This window comes from Stegostoma tigrinum, chromosome 39 (assembly GCF_030684315.1).
Source record: "Stegostoma tigrinum isolate sSteTig4 chromosome 39, sSteTig4.hap1, whole genome shotgun sequence".
NCBI lineage: Eukaryota > Metazoa > Chordata > Chondrichthyes > Orectolobiformes > Stegostomatidae > Stegostoma > Stegostoma tigrinum.
This window is the reverse complement of record NC_081392.1, coordinates 17,907,724-17,919,767: the sequence shown is the minus strand read 5'-3', so window position 1 is coordinate 17,919,767 and position 12,044 is coordinate 17,907,724. Positions and strand designations below refer to the sequence as shown.

The window sequence follows — 12,044 nt, the reverse complement described above, 5'->3', positions numbered from 1 at the left end:
TGAGGGAGCGGGCACTGTCGGAGGGTCAGTGCTGAGGGTGCGCCGCACTGTCCGAGGGTCAGTGCTGAGGGAGCGGGCACTGTCGGAGGGTCAGTGCTGAGGGAGTGGGCACTGTCGGAGGGTCAGTGCTGAGGGAGTGCCGCACTGTCAGAGGGTCAGTGCTGAGGGAGTGGGCACTGTCGGAGGGTCAGTGCTGAGGGAGCGGGCACTGTCAGAGGGTCAGTGCTGAGGGAGTGGGCACTGTCGGAGGGTCAGTGCTGAGGGAGCGGGCACTGTCGGAGGGTCAGTGCTGAGAGAGCGGGCACTGTCGGAGGGTCAGTGCTGAGGGAGCGGGCACTGACAGAGGGTCAGTGCTGAGGGAGTGTGCAGTGTCGGAGGGTCAGTGCTAAGGGAGCGGGCACTGTCGGAGGGTCAGTGCTGAGGGAGTGGGCACTGTCAGAGGGTCAGTGCTGAGGGAGCGCCGCACTGTCGGAGGGTCGGTGCTGAGGGAGCGCCGCACTGTCGGAGGGTCAGTGCTGAGGGAGTGGGCACTGTCGGAGGGTCAGTGCTGAGGGAGCGGGCACTGTCGGAGGGTCAGTGCTGAGGGAGTGGGCACTGTCAGAGGGTCAGTGCTGAGGGAGCGCCGCACTGTCGGAGGGTCGGTGCTGAGGGAACGCCGCACTGTCGGAGGGTCAGTGCTGAGGGAGTGGGCACTGTCGGAGGGTCAGTGCTGAGGGAGCACCGCACTGTCGGAGGGTCAGTGCTGAGGGAGCACTGCACTGTCGGACAGTCAGCGCTGAGGGAGAGCCGCACTGTTGGAGGGTCAGTGCTGAGGGAGCGCTGCACTGTCGGAGGGTCAGTGCTGAGGGAGCGCCGTGCTGTCGGAGGGTCAGTGCTGAGGGAGTGGGCACTGTCGGAGGGTCAGTGCTGAGGGAGTGGGCACTGTCGGAGGGTCAGTGCTGAGGGAGCGCCGCACTGTCAGAGGGTCAGTGCTGAGGGAGTGGGCACTGTTGGAAGGTCAGTGCTGAGGGAGTGGGCACTGTTGGAGGGTCAGTGCTGAGGGAGTGGGCACTGTCAGAGGGTCAGTGATGAGGGAGCGCCGCACTGTCAGAGGGTCAGTGCTGAGGGAGTGGGCACTGTTGGAAGGTCAGTGCTGAGGGAGTGGGCACTGTTGGAGGGTCAGTGCTGAGGGAGCGCTGCACTGTCAGAGGGTCAGTGCTGAGGGAGTGGGCACTGTCGGAGGGTCAGTGCTGAGGGAGCGCCGCACTGTCGGAGGGTCAGTGCTGAGGGAGTGGGCACTGTCGGAGGGTCAGTGCTGAGGGAGTGGGCACTGTCGGAGGGTCAGTGCTGAGGGAGTGGGCACTGTCAGAGGGTCAGTGCTGAGGGAGCGCCGCACTGTCGGAGGGTCAGTGCTGAGGGAGCGCCGCACTGTCGGAGGGTCAGTGCTGAGGGAGCGCCGCACTGTCGGAGGGTCAGTGCTGTCCTGTTGAATATAAGCCTGGAGCCTGGTGCGACGAGGGAGCCTGTGTCATCTCTTTAACACTGATCGGTCGGTTGGACAGTAGCTGGATCGGGTGACAGAGCTGTGAATGAGCACATTAACATCGAGGGGTTTCCTGTCCCTGAACAATCAGCTGCTGGCTGTGTTTCAAAATTAGGGAGGGGGCATGGTTGTGAGAAGCCATTTTAACTGGGGATCGAATGTACATGTAGCTCAAGACCTGAAACATTTGACAGTGTCTTTGTCAGAGCCACGAGCCAGGAAGGGATGGGGTACTTATACCTCCATCACTGTGATTCATAATCACCTCAATTCTGCTCTCCCAGCCTGGTTGGGAAATGCATATCCTTTCCATTGGACTTGGAAGTTTTATTCCGAGTGAATCCCCATCAGCCCCTGACAGGAGAGCCTGCAATTAATCCCAGGTTTGAAACACTGTCCCCTTCGATGTCAGTGCCAGGGGTAATTCAGTGGGAAAAGGCTGGGTTTTGCCGTGCACTGTTAAATTTTGCACTGTGTGTTAATTTCAGAGCAGGAGGTAAAATCTTCATTCCGCTAAATATTAATGAAAGAGAAAATTCGTCTGAACGTGAGAAAATATATCCTGGAATTTCAGTTCAGTAAAACAGGTTCGCCACAGGCATGGAATTGTTCAATGATTAATGCTCCCAGGAGGTAACTGATTCCTGAAAAGGAGAGTTGGCCCTGGTCATCAGGCCAATGTTTCTGCCCCAAGGCATTGATTGTCTGCTTGGCGCCCCATTTCTGTTGTGTGGGATCTTGCTGTGCTGGTATTCAACCCTGTCTCTCTCTGAGGTTACCACCGTGCGCTATAGCTCACTGGCTCTCCCTGGCACAAACTTCTCAGGACTGCCAGAGGGTAAGGGCCGTGGCTGCTCAGGGGTGTGTCAAGGGGAAGCATCTCTACTCCAGAAATTTTTTTGATCTTCCTAATCTCAGGCCGGGGAGGGCTGAGGGGGTCAGGGGACATCAAGGTGGGCCAGGGCTGGTTGTGAGGCCTCAGTTTTCAAGTATGTTGTATTTCAGACAATCTGCAAAAGCTGTTTTCATGGACTTGCTAAGAGGAGATCTTGTGGCATGGGTGGTAGTGTCCTCATCTTCGAGGTGGAGGGGTCCCAGGTTCAAGTCCCATTTGCTGCTGAGGTGTTTTTCATAACATTGCTGAACAGGTTGACTGGAAAACATCATGACCTTTTACATTGGTATCGTTTGATGAGTGGGTGATGAAGATCTTTGTCAAAATTTTCTGAAGAAGGGCCGTGACCAGAAACGTCTGCTTCCCTGCTCCTCTGATGCTGCCTAGCCTGCTGTGTTCATTCCAGCTCCACACTGTTCTATCTCCGGCTCCAGCATCAGCAATTCTTACTATCTGTTTTGTCAAAGAGAATTTTTCAGCAATTCTGAAGCATCGAGGAATATGGGACAGTTCTTATTTAATCACAGGATGTGGGGGTCACCGGCTGGGCCCAGCATTTCTTGCCCTGCCCCTAGTTGCCCTTCGCAGAAGGTGGGGGTGAGCTCCCTCCTTGAACCACTGCAGTACACAACCCATAATGCTCTTAGTGCAGGAATTCCAGGATTTAGACCCAGCAACAGTGAAGGAATGGCGATATATTTCCAAGTCAGGATGGTGAGTGGAGGGGAACTTGCAGGGGATGGTGTTCCCATGTATCTGCTGCCCCTTGTCCTTCTGGATGGAAGTGGGTCGTGGGTTTGGAAGATGCTGCCTGAGGATCTTTGGTGAGTTTCTACAGTGGATGGTACACAGCACCTCAGGGAGTAGGCTAGCTCAGTTAGCTGGATGGCTGGCCTGTGATGCTGAGTGATATAAACAGTGTGGGTTCAGTTCCCACACCAGCAGAGGGTTTTATTAAGTATTCAACTTCTGTTCTAATGACACTCAGTTTTAACCATGAGCCATTGTGTCTCTACAGGGGCCCTGGTAAGGCTGTAGTGACTTTGCTGTTACTGAGCATCCTACAGGCTATTAGTGGTTGGGTTTGGGAAGTTCCAGCTGTATCAAACATTTTTGTAATTTCAAATGAAAACAGATAAAACTGCGGATGCTGTAAAACAGGATCATGAACAGAAAGTTGCTGGAAAAGCTCGGCAGGTCTGGCAGCATCTGTGGAGAAAAAAAAAGAGTTAACGTTTCAGATCCCGGTGACACTTCCGGAGAGCCGGACCTGCTGAGCTTTTCCAGCAACTTCTGTTTTTGTTTGTAATATTAGGGGCTTGTATTGGCTTAACTCCTCAGCGTTCGGTTTACTGGAGAAAGGTACTTCACTCTGGTCAGTTTCTTTCGGTAGGTTTCTCCCCTCTCTGTTCTCATGACATCTTTGTAAATCTTTTCTTTGTAGCATTTCTCCAGAGCACACCCCCAACCACATTTCCCCTCTGTGTAGAGACCAAGGGGGTGTGTAGAGAACATGATTTAACCTGCCTGTCTCCCCCCTCCTACCGTCCTCTCCTGCCCTTCCCAAGCCCACACAGAGAGTTCTGAACAAAGCCCAGTCCCTCTCACGAACCAGCCTCCCACCCATTGGACAAAAACAGAAAGTTGCTGGAAAAGCTCAGCAGGTCTGGGCAGCATCTGTGAAGAGAAAGTCAGAGTTGACGTTTCGTGCGTGGTGACCCTTCCTTCCACCCATTGACTCAGCCTGTATTTCCCACTGCCTCAGGAAAGCAGCCAACATCATCCGAGCTCCATCCCACCCCAGTTATAGTCTCTTCACCCTCTTCAATTGGGCAGAAGATAAGAAATGTTGTAGACATGTACCAACAGATTCAGAACAGCTTCTTTCCTGCTGATATCAGATTTCCGAATGGACATCTCAAATTTCAAAGCTGCACTCTTCTCTGCAGCTGTAACACTGCATTCCTCCCTTTGTTCTATTATCTTTATATGGTATGCTCTCTCTGTACTGCATGCAAAACAAAACTTTTCACTGTACCCAGGTACATGCAACAATAATAAATCATATCAAATCAAACCAAGTGGAATCCTGCATGTACAAAAGATCTAACACAGTGATTTCTTCCCACAGCGAGCTGCTGGTGGACCTGGAGACCTGCAAAGACGCTGTCGCGGTGGCAGAATGCTTTGTCGAACGGGTGAGAGTCTTCGTTCTTTCTCTGTGCCCCACTCAGTTTTTGTAACAGGGTCAGCAGACAGCAGGGTCTGTGCGCGTTAACCCGATCTGACCCAGTTCTGTGGCCCCAGGGGTCAACGAGAAACAAGCAGCAGCCTGGGATCGCCCTGTGCACAATCGGCTAACATTGATATGTTATTGATCAGGTTATAACCCATCATAGAAATTCCTCCCTTGCTCTCCCCACCTCTCCATGCTGAGGAGGTGATGGCCGAGTGGTGTGACCGCTGGGCTGTTAATTCAGGAACCCACGTAATGTTCTGGGGACCTCTGTCGAATCCTGCCATGGCAGATGATGGAATTTGAATTCGGGGAAAAAAATATCTGTAATGAAGAATCTAATGAAGACCAAGATTGTCAGGGAAAAACCCATCTGGTTCACTAATGTCCTTTAGGGAAGGGAAATTGCCTTCCTTACCTGGTCTGGCCTACATGTAACTCCAGACCGACAGCAATGTGGTTGACTATTAATGCCCTGTGGGCAATTAGGGATGGACAATAAATGTTGGCCTGGCCAGCGATGCCCTAACCCTGTGAATGAATTTTTTAGGAAACTCCCAGAAATGTTTCAAATGGCTACTATTGGGGAACAGTGACCTGAAGAACAGCTCCAGCAATCCCAGCTTCGTACAGCTAATGCAACTGTTTCACTAGATGTCACGTGATCTGGTGTCACGTGATCTGGTGTCACATGACCACACATCAGGCTGAAAAGTGGCATGTGGCAGGGACCATCTCGGATGGCACAGAATTTGTCCTTGGCCTTGTAACGTTGGAATGGTGTTAGCATCACTGAATCTCACACTGTTAACATCCTGGGTGGAAACTCAACTAGACCAGCCATTGTAAATACAGAAGCAAAGACAGAAGTTGCTGGAAAAGCTCAGCAGGGCCCAGCAGCATCTGTGGAGAGAAATCAGAGTTAACGTTTCAGGTCAAGTGACCCTTCCTCAGAACTGCATTCTAACTTTGTCTCTTGGCCTGTCTCTCTCACTCTCTGTCCTTCTCACACTCTCTCTCTCTCTCTGTTCCCCTCTCTCTCTCTCTATCCCTCTTTTGCTCTCAGTTCCTCTCGATCACTGTCCCTCTCTTGCTTGCTCTGTCTCTCTCTCTCTCTGTCCTTCTCACACTCTCTCTCTCTGTTCCCCTCTCTCTCTCGCTATCCCTCTTTTGCTCTCAGTTCCTCTCGATCACTGTCCCTCTCTTGCTTGCTCTGTCTCTCTCTCTCTCTCTGTCTTTCAGTCTTTCTCATTTCTCTCACTCCATCTCTCTGTCTCTCCTGTCTCTTTGCCTCTATCGCTCCATGTCTTTCTCTTGCTTTCTACCTTTCTGTCCCTGTGTCTCTCTTTCACACTCTCTCTTTCATTCTCTCTCTCTTTCACAGTCTCAAATGTCTCTCTCTGTTGCTCCATCATTTGCGCTGTCCCTCCTGCTCGCTCTGTGTCTCTTGCTCGCTCTCATTCTCTTCCTCCTCCTTGCCCTCTCTCTCTCTCTCTCTGTCTCTCCCAGAATGACAGGAACTATACAGATTTGTCGCAGTTCAGGTACTCAGTATCACTGTCCTCAGCCTGATGGCCCTACTGTGTGACCCTGAGATTTGAGAATTGCTTGTTTTCTGTAGCGGTGCTGTCTCATCACTGGGGCCTGGATAGTCTGAGCGTTGGTATTTCGGATCTTTCTGCCATTCTTGATACTTTCAGCAACCCCTGCGCACCACCCCGCCACCCCCCCCCCCCCCCCCCCCCCCCAGCCTCCACACTGCCTGGTTTTCAGCATCTTGTAGTTTAATGTGTTGACCTTCAGGAAAATGTTTTAACCTGAGAGGGGCTGGAAAGGGGCCTGAGGAGATTCTTATTCTGCCAGACTCATAAACCAACTCAAATCTCTTTCCCTGGGGACGCAGAACTGAGGTGAGGGTGTGACCTTCAGAAAGCCAAGGGGATAGGAAGTTCCAAGAAACAAGAAATAACAGGGGTCTAATACACAGTTCTCAGGCTCCTGTATCAGAAAAATACACCCCAAGGAACAGGGAGGCCATTCAGCCCCTCAATCCTGCTCTGCCCTCACTAAGGACATGGCTCATGTGATTAACATCTCACATCTGCATCCCCAACCACCCCCCATAACATTTCAACACTTGCTTATGAGGAACCGCTCCACTTCCACTTTCAAATAAGTCAAAGATAATCTTTTCAGAAAGGCACTCACCCACTGCGTGAGAAACATTCACCCCGTCACTGTCTTAAAGTCAGAACTCACACCACACCAGCTGACAGTCACATCACCTCACAGAGGGGCTACGCTTCGAAATCTGGCGATTTCCCACAAACCTGTTGGACCATAACCTGGTGCCGTGAGAGTTAGAACATAGGACATAGAAAAGTACAGCACAGTACAGGCCCTTCGGCCCACGATGTTGTGCCGTGGAATAATCCTAATCCAAAAATAAAATAACCTAACCTACATTCCCCTCAATTCGCCGCTGTCCATGTGCATGTCCAGCAGTCGCTTAAATGTCACTAATGACTCTGCTTCCACGACTACCACTGGTAAACTATTCCATACGCTCACAACTCTCTGGGTGAAGAACCTCCCTCTGACCTCTCCTCTGTACCTTCCTCCTAACGCTTTAAAACTATGACCCCTCGTGGCAGTCAATCCTGCCCTGGGGAAAAGTCTCTGGCTATCGACTCTATCCATGCCTCTCATTACCTTGTACACCTCGATCAGGTCACCTCTCTTCCTCCTTCTCTCCAGAGAGAAAAGTCCGAGCTCAGTCAACCTCTCCTCGTAAGACAAGCCCTCCAGTCCAGGCAGCATCCTGGTAAACCTCCTTTGCACCCTCCCCAAAGCCTCCACATCTTTCCTATAATAGGGTGACCAGAACTGGACACAATATTCCAAGTGTGGTCTCACCAGGGTTTTGTAGAGCTGCAGCTTAACCTCACGGCTCTTAAACTCGATCCCCCTGTTAATGAAAGCCAAAACACCATATGCTTTCTTAACAACCTTATCCACTTGAGTGGGAACTTGGAGGGAGCTATGCACTTGAACACCAAGATCCCGCTGTTCCTCCACACTGCCGAGAATCCTGCCTTTAATCCTATATTCAGCATTTAAGTTCGACTTTCCAAAATGCATCACTTCGCATTTATCCAGGTTGAACTCCATCTGCCATTTCTCAGCCCAGCTCTGCATTCTGTCAATGTCTTGCTGAAGCCTGCAATAGCCCTCGATACTATCAACGGCACCTCCAACCTTTGTGTCATCAGCAAACATACTAACCCACCTCTCAACCTCCTCATCCAAGTCATTTATAAAAACTACAAAGAGCAGAGGCCCAAGAACAGAGCCCTGTGGGACACCACTCAGCAGTGACCTCCAGGCAGAATACTTACCATCTACAACCTCTCTCTGCCTCCTGTCAGCCAACCAATTCTGAATCCAGACAGCCAAATCACCCTGTATCCCATACCTCCTGACGTTTTGAATGAGCCTGCCGTGGGGAACCTTATCAAATGCCTTGCTGAAGTCCATGTACACCACATCCACTGCTCGACCCTCGTCAACCTGTCTCGTGACTTCCTCAAAGAACTCAATAAGATTTGTGAGGCATGACCTGCCCCTCACAAAGCCATGCTGACTCCCTTTAATCGCGCTATGCTTTTCCAAATAGTCATAAATCCTATCCCTCAGAATTCTTTCCAAAACCTTGCTGACCACAGACATAAGACTGACAGGTCTGTAATTTCCAGGGATTTTCCTATTCCCTTTCATGAAAAGAGGAACAACATTTGCTTCCCTCCAATCTTCCGGTACGACTCCCGTGGAGAGTGAGGAAGCAAAGATCTTCGCCAGCAGCTTAGCAACCTCCGTTCTCGCTTCCCGGAGCAACCTAGGATAAATCTGGTCTGGCCCTGGGGACTTATCAATCTTAATGTTTGCCAAGATTTCCAGCACATCAACTTCCTCAATCTTGATCTGTTCAAGCCTGTTTACCTGCTCCTCAATGTTCCCATTCACAACAAGGTCCCTTTCCTTCGTGAAAACGGAAGCAAAAAACTCATTTCGGGCTTCCCCTATCTGCTCAGACTCCATGCACAAGTTCCCTACGCTATCCCTGATCGGCCCTACCTTCTCCCTGATCATTCTCTTATTCCTCACATATGAGTAAAATGCCTTCAGGTTCTCCCTAATCCTTCTTGCCAAGCCTTTTTCGTGCCCCCTCCTGGCCCTCCTCAGTCCACTTTTGAGCTCCTTCTGAGCAAGCCTATAATCCTCTAAAGCTGCGCTAGACCCTCACTTCCTCCACTTTACGTACGCTGCCTTTTTCTTTTTGACAAGAAGCACCTCTGTACCCGCCATCCAAGGCTCCTTAATCTTACTCCTTCTTACCTGTCTCAGAGGAACAAATTTATACATCACTCGCAACAACTGCTCCTTAAACAGCCTCCACATGTCTGCTGTGCCCTCTCTGTGGAACAATTGCTCCCAATCTGTACTTCCCAACTCCTGTCTGATAGCATCATAGTTTCCTTTACCCCAGTTAAATATCTTCCCCTGGTAACTGCTCCTTTCCCTTTCCATGGCTATGGTAAATGTGAGGCTGTTGTGGTCACTGTCGCCAAAGTGTTCTCCCACCGCAACATCTGACACCTGTCCTGGCTCATTGCCAAGCACCGAATCCAAAATGGCCTCCCCCCTCGTCAGTCTGTTCACATACTGAGTAAGGAAACCCTCCTGAACACACCTGACAAAAACGGCTCCATCCAAACCATCTGCACTAAGGAGATTTCAATCTATATTGGGAAAGTTGAAGTCACCCATAAAAACAACCCTGCTACATTTGCATTTTTCAACAATCTGCCGGCCAATGAGTTCTTCGATCTCCCTACTGCTATTTGGGGGTCTGTAGAAAACCCCCAGTGAGGTGACTGCTCCCTTGCTGTTCCTAACTTCCACCCATACTGACTCAGTCGACAAACCTTCGTCGGCAACCTCAGCCCATACCACCTCAGTAGACGAGTCCTCATCAAAGGTTCTTTCAGCCGCCGTTATACTGTCCTTGACCAACAAAGCCACAGCTCCCTCTCTTTTCTGACCTTCTCCACTCCACAGTCTGACAGCAGCACATCCACATGCTGTCTTAAACAGCAACTGTCTCACTGGGCCACTGTCAGAGGGTCAGTACTGAGGGAGTGGGCACTGTCGGAGGGTCAGTGCTGAGGGAGTGGGCACTGTCGGAGGGTCAGTGCTGAGGGAGTAGGCACTGTCGGAGGGTCAGTGCTGAGGGAGCGCATTTACTGGTGGATAGGGCTGTCACTGGGAGATGGTGGGACCAGTGTGTATTCTCATCCCTAACTGCCCCGCGGTCAGTTGAATTAGTCCCATTGGAGTCGGTCTGGAGTCATGTGTAAACAAGACGGTTTAAGGATTCCTTCTCCTCATGGGATTTATTTGAGGCTAGCTTTCAATTCCTGATTTTTTAAATTGTCTTCACTTTCTGCTGTGAACTGGGAATAGATTTGTGTCTTCAAAGCATTAACCTGGGGTCTTTGAAATATTAGCCCGGTGACATTCGGACTGGGGTATTATCTGCCCTCTGCAGTGTTGTCTGTCTTTCTTTGGTCCAGTGTCACCCACAAGAGAACATTGTAACTTCTGCTTAAAACAGAAGAGGAATTTCTGGAACTGCACATCAGGTGAAATGGTTAATATCGTGTTGTAGCATTGGAACAGTAGATTTGCAAGCTCCAGCCAGGATAGAGAGACAGGGCTACAACAGGCTGGATGGTGGGATAGTTTCGAGGGGCAGGTTGGCCTCCTGCGATAAAGTCCTGTGAGAGCGGGTGGTGTGCTCAGAGAGCCACCGTCACAATGAGGAGCTCTGTAGGCCCGGCTCATGTTTAGCTGGGGATTGGAATGTGGATTAGGGAAGTAACTTCAAACATGACAATCATCTCGGGACGACATTCCCACTCTCTGGGTTCCGACTGCAATCAGCTGAGCTGGGGGTTCCTCTCCCGTGACTGGGGACTGTGTGATTGACCCATTCCCATTCCAAACCGGACCCATCACCGACACAGAATGGGGCAGAGCTATCTATCTGTCAATATTACTCAACCTCAGTCTGAAAACAGATGATGTGTAACCTACCACAACTTTCCCTGCATTGCCATAGCACCTTTCAGAGCACCATGCTGTTCCCAATGCACTACAGCTGATGACCTTCTTTGGAAGGGCAGTCACTGGTGCAGTGAATGCACAGAAAGATCGCAGCAATGGGCAGTGAGAAAGACCTGACCTCTCTATCCATGATGGTATTTAGGAAGGTCACATTGGTCCCAGCAGATTGAGGTGAGCTCCACTGCATTCTGTCAGAGGCTGGGCCTGCGAGCCATTACAGCTTCCAGGGTGCACAGACAAGAAATGCCTTTTACAGCTAAACCACCAGGCAGCAGCACTAACAGGGTGGCCCTCCCCCAGCGCTGACCCTCCAACAGGGCGGTGCTCCCTCAGCACTGACCCTCTGACAGTGCGCACTCCCTCAGTATTGACCCTCCGACAGTGCCCGCTCCCTCAGCACTGACCCTCCGACAGTGCCCGCTCCCTCAGCACTGACCCTCCGACAGTGCCCGTTCCCTCAGCACTGACCCTCTGACAGTGGGCCACTCCCTCAGCACTGACCCTCTGACAGTGCGGCGCTCCCTCAGCACTGACCCTCTGACAGGGCGGCGCTCCCTCAGTATTGACCCTCCGACAGTGCCCGCTCCCTCAGCACTGACCCTCAGACAGTGCCCACTCCCTCAGCACTGACCCTCTGACAGTGGGCCACTCCCTCAGCACTGACCCTCTGACAGTGCCCGTTCCCTCAGCACTGACCCTCTGACAGTGGGCCACTCCCTCAGCACTGACCCTCTGACAGTGCGGCGCTCCCTCAGCACTGACCCTCTGACAGGGCGGCGCTCCCTCAGTATTGACCCTCCGACAGTGCCCGCTCCCTCAGCACTGACCCTCAGACAGTGCCCACTCCCTCAGCACTGACCCTCTGACAGTGGGCCACTCCCTCAGCACTGACCCTCCGACAGTGCGGCGCTCCCTCAGTACTGACCCTCTGACAGTGCAGCACTCCCTCAGCACTGACCGTCCGACAGTGGGCCACTCCCTCAGTACTGACCCTCTGACAGTGCCCACTCCCTCAGCACTGACCGTCCGACAGTGGGCCACTCCCTCAGTACTGACCCTCTGACAGTGCCCACTCCCTCAGCACTGACCCTCCGACAGTGCAGCGCTCCCTCAGCACTGACCCTCCGACAGTGCAGCGCTCCCTCAGCACTGACCCTCCGACAGTGCAGCGCTCCCTCAGCACTGACCCTCTGACAGTGTGGTGC

General features: G+C 51.9%; 1 protein-coding gene across 1 annotated transcript in view; it reads left to right on the top strand.

Annotated features, from left to right (window-relative positions):
- Window positions 1-12,044, top strand: part of plekhg2 (pleckstrin homology domain containing, family G (with RhoGef domain) member 2) — a 204,142-nt gene that overhangs the window by 101,414 nt on the left and 90,684 nt on the right. The window contains 1 exon segment of the mRNA XM_059640959.1: window positions 4,549-4,615. Coding sequence (XP_059496942.1) covers window positions 4,549-4,615 — 67 coding nt within the window.